This window comes from Vicia villosa, linkage group LG5 (assembly GCF_029867415.1).
Source record: "Vicia villosa cultivar HV-30 ecotype Madison, WI linkage group LG5, Vvil1.0, whole genome shotgun sequence".
NCBI lineage: Eukaryota > Viridiplantae > Streptophyta > Magnoliopsida > Fabales > Fabaceae > Vicia > Vicia villosa.
The window spans coordinates 101725407-101745202 of NC_081184.1; the positions used below are offsets into that span (position 1 = coordinate 101725407).

At 33.3% G+C, this 19796-nt stretch overlaps 1 protein-coding gene and 1 long non-coding RNA gene across 3 annotated transcripts; both read right to left on the reverse strand.

Annotated features, from left to right (window-relative positions):
* Positions 1-639: 639 nt before the first annotated feature.
* Positions 640-2658, reverse strand: LOC131605084 (uncharacterized). The gene is made up of 8 exons (XM_058877481.1): positions 2568-2658; positions 2076-2486; positions 1906-1972; positions 1725-1809; positions 1434-1637; positions 1234-1326; positions 1000-1101; positions 640-897 (listed from the first exon to the last, which is right to left on the reverse strand). The coding sequence occupies exons 1-8, from the start codon at positions 2656-2658 to the stop codon at positions 640-642; spliced, it is 1311 nt and encodes a 436-aa protein (XP_058733464.1).
* Positions 2659-17480: 14822 nt separating this feature from the next.
* Positions 17481-18911, reverse strand: LOC131606933 (uncharacterized). Of its 2 annotated transcripts, none has more exons than XR_009285120.1 (3): positions 18676-18911; positions 18351-18496; positions 17481-17598 (listed from the first exon to the last, which is right to left on the reverse strand). It is a non-coding gene; the product is annotated as an uncharacterized LOC131606933 (long non-coding RNA). The 2 variants fall into 2 exon arrangements; XR_009285121.1 differs by having other exon boundaries at positions 17560-17610.
* Between the last annotated feature and the right edge of the window lie 885 nt (positions 18912-19796).

A 19796-nucleotide genomic window follows, 5' to 3' on the forward strand; every position in this document is an offset into this window, starting at 1 on the left:
TTAATGCAAGCACAAACAAAAAAAACAACATCCAACTCATTTAAGTTTTTCAAACTAAAAGTCATCTCCACCATCCTCTTCATCTATGTCGTCCTCTTGAAATTCATCACCTATGTCGTCCTCTTGAAATTCATCACCTATGTCATCCTCTTGAAGTTCCTCACCTACTTCATCCTCATCACTTGAATCATCCTCTTGAAATTGGTTACTTATATCGTCATCCTCGACAACGTCTTCATTGATGACTTGCTGCATAAGAAAATGAAAACAAATCAACCAAAACATTTCTTACAAAAATATAAATCACTATTTTTTTAACAACAAATATATTATTAACAATATAATCCTACAACTAAGCTATTCGATCCAAACAAGAAATGGAAGTCATCCAATCCCAACACCTAATCTAACGATTAAAATTATAAATTACAAACATAAATTCTAAATTACAATAACATAACATAAAACAATAATATATATTGATGTATAAAACAATATATTGATGTATATGTTTACCTTTATAAGACTTGGAGCATGAGCTGAAGTAGAGGAATGCATTTGTGGGCCGCTCTCCTTTGGGTCACTATTAGCATCTCTATGGGATAATCCTAACAAATCTTCTATTGATTCCATATTAATTTAAGGATTGCAATGTTGCATTAATGTCTTAAAAGCATTTTGCAATCTATCAATCTTATCTTCAAAATCGTGCCTCAATGTAGAGACTTCTTCATTGTGTACTTTTTTCAAAGCATTGATCTCTGACTTTTGCTTTAAAGAAGTTTTAGTTATGTTTCTCCCATAACAACGTACCCTGCCAGGACGCTCCTTTCCAAAAACAGCTTCAAATGCCTCTGTATCACTTTCCTCATTTTCAACTGTTTTTTGAAGTTGAGACTAGCAAAAATTACAAGTAAATATTAACTACCATTATAAACAATGTTTGCCAAATATACTAAAGTAAACATATTTTGGCTGTAATGTTAAATTTTGACATACAATTATTTTTTCAGTTTCTGCATCCATCTCTTTTCCTTTATTTCCTTTCCGAGTTTCAACAAAAATTTCTGATTGAGTGGGCTCTCTTTCTTCTTTTGCACGCTGCATAATCAAAAAAATTCCAAAACAATAAAAACCCATGAATTAAAATGTTAATTGAAGATGAAAAAAATACATTGAATAAAATGCATAATAACACCCCAAGAATTAAAATGCATATTGTAGGAAAGTTACCAATTTTTCACGAATCAAAGAAAAGTTTTTTGGACCCATTCGATGCACCCACTTTAGTTGAGCTCTATTGTTAGTGTTCTTTTCACTGATTACCTACATTTAAAGTTGAAGGAATTATTAAATTATAAATCTTAATTGAATACATCATAGATAAAAAAGGTTTCCAATTCATAAATAATTAATTTTTTTATTAATCTTACTTGTACAGGTTCCTTATTCCAATATTCACAAAGGTTCCTAAAATGAGCTTCTGGCACCTTTGGAGGACGATGTTTGAGTCTCTCAGTCATGTTGGAATACTTCAAAAAATGATTCTTCTTGATTTTATGCTTATATCTTCTCCATGCATCTCTAACAGTAGTTACAACCCAATTTCGTGCTTCAATCGGTAAGATAAACTTTCGCTACAAATACATATAAGATAAAACAAGATTAAGTAATCAATTTTTTTTAATAGTTTGACTTCCAAAGTCATACAAACAAACACATACCTGAGTATATCTCCAAAAGCGTCTTTTATTCTTTCTTGGCATTCCTGACCAATTTGTGTAAATCAGAGGACAAAATGTTGAGTTCCTAGCCAATGTTCCCAAGAAGAGGCTCAAGTTAGATACTACTTTATCAGTTGGCCCAATAGGCTGACCATCCTCATTAATGGTCACTTCTTCTCACTCTTCCAAATTTCTTCCATGAATCTTTTTGCACAAAGTTTTTCCACGAGTTCTTCTCTTTAATGTTCCTATTTTTAATATAAATTAATCAACATAATAAAACAATGTCAGATGTGTTACCAACATATACGTAATATATGAAATATTATCAAAAAATATGAAAATGAATACCTTTATCTTCTTCTCTATTTGTATTTGTCTCTTCATTGATATTTTCCTCAACTTGTACAACACCTTCCATACCTTCTGGTTGTCTTAAATCTCCCCTTCTATTAACACTAGATAATGGTTGACAGTTGTTGCTCGATTTTTCTCCATTGTTGGACTTAGTTGCATCAATTCCCTTTGAATTTTGAAGTTCTATATAATCACCAATCAACATTGATAGGCATGTTGGTACCCTCTTTGACTTTTTAGAGCATTGAGTTTTTGACATCACTGTGTCCAAAGAAAGATTAGGATTCTCCAATTTTTTATTTTTTGAAGAAATGGGGACATTCTTCCCAACTGCTTTATCCACCTTTTGAATTTTCTCTCTATTATTCTCTAGTAGAGTCTCTTGAGTTCTTTTCTTCGACATTCCTAGTTTCAATGTAATGTCATTAAAAGAATGTTTTTAAAAGAATATAAAAATTTAAAGTATATATGCAAAAACTTATTTACCTTGTGCAACTTCTTTGTCTCCATGTGCTAAATCTTCCACAGTTTTTGGTTGGTCAATTTTCTTTGTAGCAGTGGGCTTGTCCAATTTCATATTAACCTTTGGAACTCTTTCTCTATCATTTGCAGGTAGTCTCTCATGCAATCCATTGAATGTAGCTTTTCCATGAGTTCTTTTTTGTGTTTCTAATTTAGTGGAAATACATCAATATATATATATATATATATATATATATATATATATATATATATATATATATATATATATATATATATATATATATTATGAATAATTCAGCAAGGTTTCTGCCCTGTTTTTATGTAATTTCAACAATTTTTAGCACTGTTACAGCAACACTGTTTTTGCTGTTCTAGTCTATATATGTTGTTCCAGCACTGTTACATCATTGTTTTTGATGTTCCAGCACTATTTCAGCACTGTTACAACACTATTTTTGTTGTTCCAACATTGTTTCTGCAATGTTTATGATGTTTCTGCACCATATATCACTCATCAAAGTTAAGCTTAACACTATTTTTCAGCACTCCCTCACTCATAAAAGTTTCAAAAGATTGTGAACTTTGCTCTAGAAATAATTTGAAGTATATATGAAAACATAAAAGAGCAGTGAGTGATAGTCTAAGCCCAAGTCTTTTATCATAGATTTTGTTTTATTGAAAGAGACAAGGATGTTCAGTTCTGGCATAGCCTCTTTCAATAACTCTAAAAGAGCAGTGAAGGATGCATTGCTCCATCCGTGGAGACATTTCAACAAATAAATTCGACTAGTGAATGATAATGAGGAGAATTTTTCACAACCAGGATACAGCTCTTGATTTGCATCATCAACTAGTTTATAAAATTTCTTTGCATCTTCATTTAGTCCTTCATGTACTCCACTTGCATCAACGACATCTCTAAATGTCTCATACAGTAAGCCATCAATATCATCAGATGATGTTTCATCATCTGGTGATGAATTAGATGATGTTTCATCATCACTATCCCCATCAAGATCCATAAGAACTTTATCATCACCATGGTAAATCCATTCTCTGTATCCCTTTACAAATCTTTTGCTACATAAATGGTCATACACTACATCTCTTTTTTCCCAACTATCATTGCAACATAGAGCACAAGGGCACAAAATCGCTTCTTCTTCAATCATTCCTTTGGTGAATGCAATATCCAAAAAGTAATTTACGCCATCCTTGTAACCTTGACTATGTGGAGGAAACTTCACCCAATCTTTCTTTATCATGTTTAGTTTACTAAAAAGAAATAAACTATTACTATAAACCTAAAGGTAAATAAATAATTTAAGATATTATAAGATTAAAAACAAAGACAACAAAATAAACAAACAAATACATGTACACAAATGTAGATAGGGATGTGAACACAAAGTAAACAAAAATTGAATTTCAGCTTAGTGGAACCATAACTTTCTCTTCTCTACATTATTAAGTGTACCATGTTACAAATATATTTTAATATATTAAAATATTTCATATCAGCCATTATAATTTATCATGTAGATAATTATGTATGGTATTGTTTTGGAGATTAGAAGTGACATTAGCGAAAAGTTAAATGAAAGAAACAAATAATAAGAATAAGTTGTCTATCACCGTGAAAATATTAATTAAGTCATTCCTTTTGTTAATTAAAATTTGACATTAGGGAAAATATTAATACCTTTAAAATTTGAAAGCACCAAAAGGTATTATTTTGTTTTTAACCAATGACCATTCTTTCACCGTAAAAAGAGCTTGATTAAAATTAGTTAATTAAGAGGTAAAAACAAAAGGCCTAACTTCTAGCTAACAGAAACTTCCCTTGCACACACAAAAGCATTGTAAATCCTACTATCTAGTATCTACAAAACTCTTAGTTATATAACTGAAACAATTTTTTAATTTTCTTTTTATAATTAGTTTGTGGAGATATTTAGGCAAATCAACTCTAAGTTTCTATCAGCATAACCTTTATGTGTAAAACAATTGGAGCAAAAAATAAAGATCAACTGTGACAACTAATTATCTACTTGTACACAAAAATCTTTTGAATTTTCAGGATCCATAAACAATAATCTTTATATCTTTTTCTCAAAAATGTGATTTGAGTAATGACCTGTAACAGCTAGAAAACTTAGATTTTATATAAAAATAATGGAAGTGGTGTGAAATAAACTAAAAGTCTTAAACTATCTGAATAATGAGTGATTCAAAGTGATCCTCTTAGTACAAGTTATATTGATACCATAATTTCAATATTTTATAACTACCTTGATTTGATTGAATCTCTTTGCATTAGTTAGACTTTGATTGCATGCATTGTTTTTATAATATCTTTCATTCCAATTTTAAATCATGAAGGTCTCCAGTATACATTTATTTCATTAATGTTAGAGTAAAACTCAAATCAATAATTCATTTAGCATGACCTTAAGAACTTTATCCTGTAAGAACACTTTCAATTGGATAACTTGTTTTCTTAAAGAAACTAACATAAGCAAAGTTAGAAGAGGAAAAAAATCAATAATACAGAGGAACACACTAAAACGAAATCGAAAACAGTCCTCGAAAAATAACACAGACCTCTCCTATTGACACTCTATTGACAGAAAAAACACTGTCAAGCCCAATCAATAACCTATACCAAAGCCAAAGCTAACAAACTTCGACTCGCACCGCCGAAACCAACATACAAATCATGAATTCAATGTAATATTCGATTACGGATACATACTTACAAAGTCACACAAATTTCATACTATATCAAAATATCCTCACATACATAGAGTCACAGCAAAACACTTACCGGAAAAGACGCAAAAGAAGAAGCAAAGATGTCGAAAACACAACAACACGCACAGCAACACAACCACAGCAACGCAACCGACGGCGTACAACAACGCAACCGGCGCCGCACAGCAACGCAACCACACCGATGCGCAGTCTTCCTTTTTAGGTTTTGTTCCTCGTACACCCTTCACTATGACTTTTCCTTTTCTTTCTAATTTTCTTTTCCCTGTAGCTAAGACTTGTGTGGAAACTGGGCTTAATTAGATTTGGCCCACATGAGTCATTTATTTTATTATTTTTTAATATTTTAATTTTATAAAATATATGTTTTATTATTAAATTAAATAAAAATGATTATGTTTGAAAGGAAAGTTGCCACTCAAATTTTTTTTAAATAAAAATTTATGCAACATTTAGAAAACGTAGCTTTTGTGTGAAGAATAATGTGACACTTCAAAATTGTTCCCAGAAATATTTAAGGGGACATTTATTACATATTGCCAAAGATAAATTATAACAACGCTCTATAATCGTCCCCAGAAGTAGTATAGGGTACATTTGCAAGGTGTTGCGAAAATTGTCTTGGCAACACACAAAAATCGTTGCCAGATATTTTTTTAGGCAACAATTTACACATATTGCCTAAAAAAGTGTTGCCAAAGACAATAAATGCCGTAGTGCGTCTCCTTTAATTTCGACTCTGGTTGCCCCCAATTCTAACAAAGCCTCAAGTCCAGCAATTAATGCTTCGTATTCAGCTTCATTGTTGGAGCATAATGGACCTTCGATTTTATACTTGAGCTTTGTTGGAATTCCATCAGGAGAAATTATCAACATTCCAACTCCAGTACCCTCTCTATGTGTTGAACCATCGAAGTATAACTTCCAAGGTTTTAAGTCCACATAATGCTGATGATTCTCAACCACCGCATGGTCGACAATGAAGTCTGACACAATTTGACCTTTCATTGCCTTGAGAGGCTGAAATATTAATGAATATTCAGTAAGGGCCAAAGCCCACTTGCCAATTCGACTATGTAGTATTGGCTTAGATAACATATGTTTAATAACATCACAATGAGATGAAACCTAAACATCAACTGGCTTTATATAATACTTAAGTTTGATACAGGAGAAATACAAGCAAAGGCAGAGCTTTTCTGTATCAGTATATCTAGTCTCTGCATCATTGAGTACTCTACTTAAGTAATAAATGGCTCTTTCGATGCCATTCTCATCTTCTTGTGCCAGCATGCTGCCTATTGTTTTATCTGACGCTGAAATGTATAGGCGCATGTGCTTCTTTCCATTTGGGGGAGACAGAATTGGTGGACAAGTCAAGTATTGCTTTATCTGATCGAAAGCTTCTTGATGTTCAGCACGCCATTCAAACTTCCCTTGCTTAAGCCGTAGTAGAGGTGAGAAAGCTTGCGTGCGTCCACTCAAGTTAGAGATAAATCTCCTTAAGAAGTTTATCTTACCCAATAATGATTGTAGTTCTTTCTTCGTGGATGGAGACTTGGTTTCCACAATGGCTTTTGTCTTGTTCTGGTTAATTTCTATCCCTTTTTTGTGGACTACGAAACCCAAGAAATCACCTGCCTGCACAAAGAAAGCACATTTGAGGGGGTTCATCTTCAAGCCATATTTCCTCATTCTTTCGAATGATTGGCTCAGATGACCGAGATGACTCATACCTGAGGTAGATTTTACCACAATGTCATCTATATACACTTGCATGAATGTTTCTATAAAGTCATGAAATATAGAATTCATTGCTCTTTGATAAGTTGCCCCAGCATTTTTCAAACCAAAAGGCATCACAACCCATTCGTAAGTGCCTATTGCCCCTGGGCAACGAAACGCTGTTTTGGATACATCATCTTCTGCTATAAAGATTTGATTGTATCCCGAATATCCATCCAACATGCTCAAATACTCGAAACCTGCGGCTGAGTCTACTAGCATTTCCGCTACAGGCATGGGATACTCGTCTTTAGGAGTAGCTGCATTAAGGTCACGAAAGTCTATGCATACTCTTAAGGAGCCATTCTTTTTAATTACAGGTACTATATTAGCAATCCATTCAACATACCTTGTAGTTTGGATAAATTTGCAACGCAAGAGCCTTTCGACCTCTGTTTTAATCTTCGAGTGAATCTCTGGCGCGAATCTTCTGGGAGTTTGCTTTATAGGCTTCTTCCCTTCTTTTATTGGTAATTTTAATTCGACTAAGTCTCTTCCTAGACCAGGCATCTCATCATAATCCCAAGCAAAACAATCTTTGTTTTCTTTCAGCATTTTGATGACCGTTGCTTTTAATTCTGGTTCTAGTTTTGCGCTGATATATGTTATCCTTTTTTGATCATTGTCTCCAAGATTTACTTCTTCAAGTGGATCTTGGGCCAACATCTTTATGTTCGACGCCATTGGGTCTTTTTCGAATCCCAAAGGTTCCTCGTCGTATATTGCATCTAACCTTTGATTTGGTTCTTCTCTTATGATCTCTTCGTCTGGAGCCGTGTCTTCAGAGAGTTCGAAACTCGTACGTATCTCCAATTCTGTTATTCCTTCTTTGGTTAGAACTGCATCTATCTTTGTATCTGATAGTTCGGCTTCGAGAGCCGTCTTCCTTTTGTTCTCGGCCACATAGGCCGAAATCTTTTCGAAGAACGAAGACTCAAACATGATTAATGTCATCGTCCCAGCCTGTTGGTCGTACTGTCGGATAATTCTCCAATGGTGCTGTATCTGCTGGACCATCCATGATCTCTCTATCCCATTGGAATCCATTTGGGTGTAAAGTTAAATAGTACAATGGATTCTTATTTGGGGTATACATTTCTTCTGCAGCATGACAAGGGCCTATGTTTGCCAGGTGCCTATCGAAGTTGGTTTTATTCACCTGGTTGACTTCAGCCAGATAGTAACTCTGATCACCTTCGATATTCTCCACTATACCATCTTCCCTCCAAATTGTCACCCTCTGATGCATTGTTGAGGGCACAGCTGCTACCCCATGGATCCATTCCCTACCAAGCAAAAGGTTGTAGTTTGCTTTTGCTGGTATAACCATAAACATAGCTGGCCTGGTAACTGAGCCTACTGTCAAATTGACCTGAACGACTCCCAGTGTTTGTCCTATTTTGCCTTCGTAGTTAGATAAAACCATGTTATGTGGCCTTATATCCGTATCGAACATACCAATTCTCTTTAGCATGTATTGAGGCATTAGGTTCACTGCTGCTCCCCCATCAACTAGGACTTTATTAATGCCAACATTCTAAATCTTTGCCCTGATATAGAGTGGCTTCAAATGATTTCGCATACCCTCATCAGGCCTTTCGAAGAAAGCATTCTGTTCTTCAATTGCACCATTATTCAGCACATAGTAACACACAGGTCTGTGTTTTGCCATTTCTTCGATATCAGCCTCTTCACAGTCTTCCACTTCAGTTTCCTGATTAAACTCGTGAGGGAGTACGGATACAACATTGCAATTCAAGTTTATAGATGACACTCCATCAGAATCAAAATCATTTGTCATTCTATCCTCTTCTTTCCAGGAATTTGAACGCATCTTTTCTTCTTCATCCAAGAGTTTTTCAGCTTCGAATAATCTGTGTTCCACCGGAGGTTTGTTTGATTTTGCCCCCTGGTGTGGGACTTGGTTGCTACTAGATTCTCCAGTTTCTCTTGGCCTGTATTCCTTCTGAGCCTTTTTTATTCTCTGATGCCTTCTCCACTGGGACCGAGACATAGGATTTTTTCCTTTATAATTCTCCAATCGATACGCCTCTCGACTTGGCCTATGAAATTGTTTCCTGTATGCCATTGCAGTTCTCCCTCCTTGGTCCCAACTTCGCCATTTGTTGGTTCTTGCATCAGCTTGCACCCACCTATCCCTGGGTGCATCTGCGGGGATTTTGAATGTTACCCTTCGAGCTCTGGGGTGTGGGCTATCAGGCCTCTCTGTTGGAGTCCATATGTCGAAACCGTACAGGTTAGGACGCAACCCCTGAGTTTCTCGACTCATGTAGCAGTACACACATTCGAAAGATCGTGCTAGCATTTCATCATAGACTGCCCCACATCTGGGGCACAGAGCAATTTTAGTGTTTCCTTTGTGGCATCTGACCAAAAATTCTACTAAGCTTTCCTCCATCCTTGGGTACAGTTGTAGTAGGGGATTTGGCTCTCTTCCTGGGTGTTCCCATCTTTCACGTCGAGCCCTTTCGAAGTTGGCTTCGACCTTTCGATTCAGCATGATCGAACACCTTGGACACATCCATTGTTTACCACCATTTCTCTCATGGCAATTCCAGAGGTAGTCTTTGAGGCTCTCAGTTTTTGGAGGAACTTCGATGCCCCCATTTTGCCTCGTAAGCCATGTCTCTAGTTCGCCAAACTCAGACACTGGGCGTCTGGCGCTGACCATGTTAACCACCGCTGGAGGAGCTTCAGAGATTTGGATTTTCTGGAGTTTCATCCTGAGGTCTTCAGTGGCCTCACTGTTTTCTTCCTTCGATGCTTCAGTTATCTCTGTCTTGGAAGATTCTTCAACATCAGTATTGAAGACTATGTCACCATTTAGGCTTTCAGTAGCCTGCTTTCCATTGAACATTGTTTTAGTTTCCACAACTTCGACTTCAGATGCCTCCACCATGTTGATATCTTCTACCTCACAGAGGCTAGCGTCAGCAATGTTCAGGGGATTGGTATCGACCCTCATGTGACTCTTGGTCTTGTCAGCAAACTTCAACCTCCCATCATTGATAGCATTTTGAATTAGATCCCTGAAAAGAAAACATTGAGAAGTTTTATGGCCTAAAAAACCATGATATTTACAAAAACCTCTTTTCTTCCGTTGTTCCAACGGAGGAATTTTGGAATTTGGAGGCAGTATCATTTGGCCATCTTTTACCAGTAAATCAAATATTTCATCACACTTGGTAACGTCGAATGTATAAGTTTTCTTAGGGAACCTATCATTCTTATCGTTTTCTACTGGGTTTTTTCCATTTGCAGGATTTAGCAATTTGCAGGCATAAGGTGGCGCCTCTTTCAACTCAGCCAAGTCTATTTCGACTTCTTCAGGGCTATATGAGTCATTGAAAGACTCATCATCAGCGTCCTCGGCTTCGAGGTATGCTACCCTTTCCTTTTTATAACTTTTATTTGCCCTAACTTTTTCTGCCTTCAGACGTTCGACCTGTCGAACCCTGTCTGCTAATTGGGCCATGTCCCTAAGGTATTGGGTATCTAGTTTCTTTCTTATTGAATAATCTAGACCACCCGCAGCCATCTCGACAAGTTCATGTTCTGGGACTGTTGTAAAACACCTTGATTTCAACAGACGGAACCTATTCAAGTAGTCATCAATTGTTTCTGTGAATTTTCTCTTATCACTGGCCAATTCTTTCAAACTTATCTTAGTTTGGCCCATATAGAATTGCTCATGGAACAACCTTTCTAAGTATGCCCACGCATCTATCGAATTTGGTGGCAAAGTAGTAAACCAAATGAAGGCATTCTTTGTCAGCGAACTAGGGAAATATTTGATCCTTAAATCCTCGTTTCCCGCTAAGTCTCCTGCTTCTGTCAAATATCTAGCGGTATGTTCCACCGTTGACTCATTAGTTTCGCTTGAAAATTTTGTAAATTTGGGTACCTTAGTGCCCCTAGGCAATTCTGTCTGCATGATATAATCTGATATAGGGGATGTATAATTTGGACGTCTAAGTCCAGTACTAAGGCCATTATTGGCCATAACCCTTTCTATCATGGCAGTTAAGTTATTTTCTGTAGCCAGATTTTCTCTTCTGACTCTTTGGACAACCTCATCTGGGTGTTCGTTCCTACCCACAATCCTTAATCTGGGTTGCTCCTCCTCCGTTTCCTGTCGAACGGGGATGGTTCTTTGATTTGAAGCCTCTAAGTTAATTACTGGAGTTCCTTCGATCGTCTCTGTTCTTCGTGAGGGGCCTACATCCCTAGTGGCTATCCTAGATAACGGAACTATATCTTGTACACGTTCCATAATAGGCCTCTCTTCTTGATTCAAAGGTTGTTTGTCTTTCCTTCTAGGTGGTGTTACTCCCATGAACTCTGCCATTCGATTCATTTGAGATGATATCTTTTGGAAAGTCTCCACGTTTTCCCTATTTGTAGTAGCAATATTTGTCACTAGTGGGTTTAAAATTGAAGTCAATTCTCTGGCCAAAGCCCCTAGCATATCATGGTTGCTTGCATCCATTTCTTGTCGAAATGCTGCTTGGTTATTTGTGGTAAAGTGTGGCATCTGGGTAGAAAAACTAGTGTTGTGTGCACTTCGACCCACTGAACCAACATTCGGTGAAAATGTCGCATTGTTAGTTGGGGCATATATAGGTCCTGCCCCTCGTACGCCTGTTCCATATTGGTATGGCATTCCATATGGATTATTTGGTCTCCATTCGAAAGCAGAATTCGTGCCTTGACCAAACAAATTGTTTGCAGCATTTGTCGAGGAAAACGGTACGTCCTCTGCACTTGTGGACGAGGGTGCGGTTGTCGACACCGAAACTGGAATAGTCCCTGAGGATCCTGTATTATTTTCAGGCATAGCCTGGGAATTATCTGCAGGTCTCGATCCATTTGGACCCGTTGTATCCCGTGTCCTTGAGTGGAAGTCAAATTTGCCGCTCCTGATCCTGAACCTTGTGGGGGATCTTGATCACCCCCTGCACTGGCCGTAACGACCATTCTCCTGTTGTACCTTCGTTTGGGAATCGGTTGTGCACTGTTCGTTAATTTACCGTTCCTAAGGTTCATACAAGGTCTTGATATTGTCTAGACAAAAATAAAGCAATTGATTAAAACAATCCGCTTGACACTGTCCCACTGGGCGTGCCAATTTGTTTACGGTGATTTCTGGTAAACAACCGCTAGTCTTCCAAACTATAATAAATATGATTTGGTTACTCGCAGGATCGACTAGATTGATCCTAGGACACATAGTCAAAAAGATTGTTATCAATGCTCATTCGAACCATATTCATGATTCGTCTTCTTCAATAAGCGTTGTTCGATTAAAGAACAAGTAATCTTGATAATCACTTTGTTATATGTAAGTATGATTTTAACGAAAAGATAAGTAACATAATATATGAAACTAAAAGGACTATTAAACGTAAAGAATCTTAGAATGCAGAAACGTAAAAGACTTTGAAAATAAATGACATGAAAGTAATTCGAAAGTAAATGACATTAAAGTAAAGATACAGAAATGTAAATGGCAAGAAGTAAATAGAATGCAGTAATTCTGAAAGATATTCGAAAATGAAAGATAATACACATGTATTAAAGTGGTGGTGTCATACGTACATTTTCTCAGCGAACTCTTTCTCTTAACGCTTGATACTTGAGTAAATATGTGAGTGATTTGTACAAAATGAACACACAGAATCCTAACATTAAGACTCCTATTTATACTAGTTTCGACCTTAACGGTCCTACACTAATCTGCTGCCACGTCTCTCATAAGAACTTCCAGCGACGCCATCTGTTACTTGGACAGTTACGAAACCGTCTTCGAATTTCAAATCTTCCCGCCTGAGTCCGTCTTCGACGCGTGGCAGTGTATTAAAAACACTACGAAAACACGCTAAGTAGTAATACTTGAATATATTTCATAAATTTTGTCTAAGTCCCCGAAGACACATACTTTCGCTAGCTTTCAGTATTCATTATCTTCATAACGAACTTAGAAATCTTTATTCTCGAAGCATGGCCATCAGTAGCCATCTTTTATTTTTAAGGGATGGCCATCAATAACCATCTTTCCTTCGATTTTCCACTTCTTCGAAGGACAAATATTACAAGACGAAATCTTCAGCTAACACATACGAGTACAATTCACCACTATTAAAAATACATGGTTTTTAAATAAAAACGAGCTACTGCTCTTTAAGTGGTTTAATTAGGTAGAAAATGAAATTATCTATTCAACGCACAAAACGGCGCCCAAAACGGATTTACGGTTTGAAAATTATAAGTTTTAGAAATTAAATCATTTTTCCAAAATGCTACAGCGTAACCGGTTACAGAGAATAGCGTAACCGGTTACGTCCACATAAAAACCAAATTTTTTTTATAGAAAAACTCCCAGTGTAACCGGTTACAGGGAATAGCGTAACCGGTTACGAATGACGTAACCTTCTCGCTATTATTTTCCACCCTCATGTAATCGGTTACGGCTTGAGCGTAACCAGTTACGAAAATGCAACATGCCCATATTCTTCAAAAAACTTCAGTGTAATCGGTTACAGCAATGCTGTAACAGAAAATCCACCTTTTTGACAGTATTTTAATCCCTCCATACAGTTCAATTCACACCAGTCCGATTTTAACATCGCTACAGAGAGATTTTCAGGGATTTCACACTAATTATCAATGCAATAACTAGTAACAAACCTGTGCGTACACACGGGTTCTGGTCTGGTACGCGCATTTGCTAATATAATATATTTATTTTAAATAGAAAATTAAAAAAGAAAAAAATATTTAAATCAATAATATATTTTTTTATATAAAAATATTTAAATCAATAATAAATTTTTTCCCGTATATAATTTTTGAATAAAGTTTTTTGATAATAAATACTATTTTCGTATACAAAAATATTTAAATCAATAATAATTTTGTGCTTTGATTATTTTATGTAATGGTTGTTATAAGGAGAAAAATAAAATAAAGAAGAATTTATTATTTTTCCATATATGCAAATATTTTAATCAATACGATATCTTTCCTGTACATTTTTTTTTACATTATTTATAAAAATATTTGAATTAATAGTATATTTGTTCCCGTAAATAAATTTTAATTTAAAATTCTTTTTTGTAGATCTAATCAAATCTATTTTAAAGAATAATCAAATATATCATAAAATCAATTATACATCTTTGAAAATAAAAATTATTTAATATTGTATTAAATAAATCATTAAAAATTGATAATAATCTAATTGTACTAAAATTCATACACAACTATCTACTGAATTGCCTTAAGCAAATTTTGTTACATTTTAACAAATATTGAACTATATTTGCATGCAACTTAGAGTTTATTAATTTTTTTTTCATATATACAAGTATTTTTATCAAAAAATTATTTTTTCGTATATAATTATTTTTGTTTTAACATTATTTATAATAATAGAGATTTTTCGTATATATACAATTAATTGTCTCATATATATAATAAATTCACAATCAAAACTAAATCGGTATTTTATAAAAAAGGACAATCAATATCAACAAATTAAAATTAAACAACAATTTAAAAAAGTCTAAAGAAATATAACAATAGAGATTTTTCGTATATATACAATTAATTATCTCATATATATAATAAATTCACAATCCAAACTAAATCGGTATTTTATAAAAAAGGACAATCAATATCAACAAATTAAAATTAAACAACAATTTTAAAAAGTCTAAAGAAATATAATAATAGAGATTTTGGGTAAAGAAAATTAAATATTTTATAAATAAAACAATCAATATCAAGGGTAGTATAGAAAGAAGAGATAGAAGAGATAAATAAAACAAACAATTTGTGATGTTTGATAGAAAAGAGAATATAGTATAGAGAGAAGAGATAGATGTTGAGGGAGAAAGATAATATAATGATAAGAGTGAACAGTAAAAGCATTGAGAACATTATTTGACAGCTGCTTTGGTTACCACCCGTTGGTACTCTGAACTCTGAATAGTTTGCTTTATGTCACATAGTCTTGGTTAGGGGTGTAAGCGGATCAAAAAAATCCAATTAAACCGACAATCCAAACCAAACCAAACCAAAATTAAACCGATTATTATTGGTTTGGTTCAAAAACCGAACTAAACCAATAAAAACCAATGTGGTTTGGTTCGGTTCTCGGATTTAGTTTTTAGGAACCGCCAATCCGATGAACCGAACCAATGGAAATAATGACGCTCTAAATATTTTATTCTACCCATCATTAAACTCAAATTTTTTATCGGTCCAACCATTATCCATCTTTGTTTACACTTCCTTCCTTTAAGCAAAACACGCATCTAGAATCAAACTCTAAAGCATAGACAGTAGAAACCATAAGTCACAAAAGTTGTGCTTTCACAGAACTGCTGCTCTTACTGCCCACAACTATTGTTCCTTTCACTACCGTCATTATGATATGTTATGGTCGTCTTCTTCGTGTTCAAATTCTCTTTGTTAATTTTCATTAATTTTTGTACCTTTTTTTTCTTCTTTTTCTTCATCAAAACTCATTTAGATCTTGTTACAAAATAATTTTGATGTGTGTTTGAGGTGTGAAACATGTTAATGAATGTGCGTTTTGTTGTATTCTATATGTTAAGCTTTGAAATCCTTTTCCAACTTTCTGATACTAAGTGTTAACTTTTATATTTGATAGGAAACTTATTTCATGATGCAATGGAAATCATGTCACTATTTCGTATGGAACAAAAGCAACTTGTAATTTGTTTGAACAAATATAGCATGAAACATATTATTTTAAAAAATAATAGTATAAAAACACCAAAAAATACGATAATGGAGAATATACAGATGAATATAATGTTTTAAAAAATAATAGTATAAAATACACCAAAAAACACGATAATGGAGAATATACGGATGAATATAATATTTTAAAAAATAAACATTGTAAACCGATCAACCAAACCAAACCAAACCGATTAGTTTGGTTCGGTTCCATTTTTGAAAAATGTTGAAAACCGAACCAAACCAAACCGATGGAAATATCATTGGTTCGGACCTTTTTTCAACTAAAAACCGGTCCAAACCGATCCGATTACACCCCTAGTCTTGGTTCAAATGCAACTATGAATACGTTTTTATAAAGATAGATTTTTTCTTATATCATTTAATAATTATTTCATAACATTATTTAAATATATAATCTCATATAAATTATAAATAATATTATTTAATAACATCATTTCATAATCTCATATCAATTATAATTAGTATTCTTGAGTAGAATTAATATTATTCTTATATTATTTAATAATCATTTCGTAACATCATTTCATACAAATATTATATATTAAAAAAAGACTATTAAATACACAAATATTACAAATATAGGCTTAAAAAATAGTAATAAAATATATTAAGTAATAAAATATTTGAGTATCAATATATTTTTCAATATTTAGTAATAAAATATTTGAGATATTTGAGATCACTATTAAAAACATATTTAAAGAGCTTTAAATAAATAAATATTTATGACTTTGAATATAACATATTTATATAGTTTAAACATCATTAAATAAATAAATATTAAGAGACATAAACTAAAATATTTATTTTACTCATCACCAAATAAGATTAAATATTAAAAATAGATGTTTCTAAATTGTATAAATATGGAATTGGAAAATTCCAACATCATCTTGTTAAGAAGTAATGAGATATCCAGCTAGTTTAAAAAAGGTACTGACATGAAGATATAGTATTAAGCAAAATACCAAATGTAACAGTTGGGCATTATAGTAGAGTAGTATTTGGCATTGTGATACATCTCCCGAAAATCTATAATTGCTTTTTATCTTAGCCATCAAATCCGGCTTTATAGCAGCTAGTATGTGCCACAAGTTACTCTTATTAAAGTACTTAGTTGACTATTTAATGGCTCTATGTTCAATGCAGTTCAGAAAATATTCAAAATGACAGTATCATGGGGTTGTTGTTTCTTCTAAAGCATATATATATATATATATATATATATATATATATATATATATAATTATGATTCCAACTTTTTACAGATAGATCAAAGAAAACTTTTTACATTATAGTTAAGTCAATGTTGCACAAGAAAATGACTCATGTAATACATTTTAACATGAATCAAAAGAATCAATCTTTTTTCTATGTCATTGAAATTTTGGTTGTATGAAATGGCGAGATTGAAATTTGGAGAAAGTGAAAAGTTAATAAAAAAGTATATATTTATAGAGTTAAACAATTTTTTATTCATATACACAATCATTAATGTAATGCATGTGATGCAATAAGTATAGTTAGTATTGTCACTGAAGAGAGCTACGCGTAAGTAACTTTTTTCAGAATCAAAGGTACTTTTATTTTGTAAGAGTACTATGCACCATTATAATTAATAATTAACTTCTCAAACTCCACTACTCGAGATTTTTACCAATTCCTATAAAACAAACTTTTATTATATTAATAATATTGTAATGTTCACATCAAAGCTGTAAATTAGTAGGTAGCTAGAAAGTAGAAAAACAAAACATAGTTTCATTTATATTAGAATTATTTATTTTAAATAAATTGTTCTTTGAAATTCTTATCAACATTATCTCTTATTCTTCAAAAATAAACCAGATACAAAAGAAAAACCAGGTTTCATTATACAAAAAATTATGAATTTTGACAAATATAAAAAAATCAGATTAAAGATTTCAAAAAACCAGAGCATGATAAAAAAACCAGTTAAAGAACAAATATTACAAATGAATAAATTTTCAGAACCATTAAACCAACACAAACTTCATGGCACAAAGTTTAAACAAAAACCAGGTTCCATTATACTCAAAGTTTTGATTTTTGACAAATATAACAACCATTCCAGATTAAAGATAATGGATTTAAAAAAACAGATGCCTGAGCAAAAATGAAAGTAGTTAAAGAAAAAATATCAACAATGAATAAAATTCATAAACCATTAAACCAAAACAAACTTGATGCCAAAAGCTTGAAAGAAAAACCAGGTTCCATTAAAGCATGACTTCATGTCCATTATAGTCAATGTTTTGATTTTTGACAAATTTAACAAAAAAAAAATCAGATTAAAGGTTTTGGATTTCAACACAACTTTTCATATGCATGAGAAAATAAAAAACCATTTAAAGAACAAAATCAAGAGCGAAGAAAGATAAAAAATAGTCTTACATCATTATCAACGACAACCATCTCAAAATGTTCCTTATTTTTCTTAACAACAACCCATTTGAGATGGATTCGAACGACTTTTTTCCACAACTCCTTCGTTTCATTAATGTTCTTCACCAGCTCAAAAGTTTCATAGCCATGTGGAACTAAAAAACCAGAGAACAAATTAAAACAAGTTAGGGAAAAATAAAGTTTGAGAAAAAAATGTTGGTAGAACAAAGAGAGAGAATAGAAAGATTTTGAGGGAAAATGAAAGATGAAGGAAATACTGTGAAAAGTATGCACATTGGGAACATAAATTTTGGAGCAGAGTTGGATTTCTTACCCGGTACATTTTTAAAGTTGTTGCTTCATGTCAGCTACTTTTAGTTGAAATGCAACCAATGTGGGTTCAAATAATATAAATATAATCGTTTTCAGCTTATAGCCTTATAAAGCATGTTTCTAATGTAACCAAAACCAGGTAATTGGCTGACATTTAGTTATATAAGACTCAATTTACCCTCAATTTTGTGAAATGGCAGCAAATTAAGCAAGGTTATTATTGTCTATTCCAGAACATTTTCCTTTCTTATATTATAGATTCTATTTCACATTTCCAATCATTCACAAACATTCAATCCACATGAAATTTATGCATTTAAGCCCTAACTATACAACTCTCAAACCTAACATATATTTCTATTGAATCAAATAGCATACAATTTCAATCCTATCATCTACAACCCGATAATAGATGGTAAACGGAAGAGTCCCCCCTTACCTTAGCCAATTTCTTGAGATCTCTCTTCCTTGTTGACTCTTCTCCTCCTCCTCTGATCTTTACATGTTCAGCTTCTCCCAATTGCTCTTGTGTTTCTATTTTTCCAAAACTCTTGTTTTATAAAAAACATAACACAACTTTAGTAAGGCCTCAATTTAACGCCTCCCCTTTACTAACCACAACACTAACCCATTAACTCATTATTATATACTTTTCTTCTTTAATCCAATTTAAAATACTGAATTTCTAAATGATTAATTTAAATTCTAATTAAATTAATAAATAGGAAATATGGGGTGTTACACATTCATTCTTACTGAAGATATTATACTATGATTCTTAAAAGAATAACATTCCTCATTATGAAAAGACAAGTAAAAAGTATACAAGGATATAATTTTCAAGGATAATACTTGCTTTCTCAAGGTCGATGATAAGACTTGGTCTTTCGAGGATAAGACTTGGTCTTCCGAGGATAAAACTTGGTCTTTGAGTATAAGACTTGGTCTTTGAGTATAAGACTTGGTCTTTCAAGGATAAGACTTGCCTTGTCAAGTTCGAGTATAAAACTTAGTCTTTCAAGAATAAGAATATGCCTTCTCAAGAATAAGACATGGGTTATCCTCGGCGCTTCCAAAGTACTTCTCAGCATCTGTCACTTATATCCTCAAGGACATTTTTGT

Excerpts from the sequence above, each read along its gene's own strand:
- LOC131605084 (XM_058877481.1), bottom strand. The coding sequence starts at position 2,658 with ATGAAATTGGACAAGCCCACTGCTACAAAGAAAATTGACCAACCAAAA. Across the intron at positions 2,487-2,567 it reads AGACAAAGAAGTTGCACAAG|GAATGTCGAAGAAAAGAACT; the intron begins GTAAATAAGTTT and ends CATTGAAACTAG. Across the intron at positions 1,973-2,075 it reads AAATAGAGAAGAAGATAAAG|GAACATTAAAGAGAAGAACT; the intron begins GTATTCATTTTC and ends TATTAAAAATAG.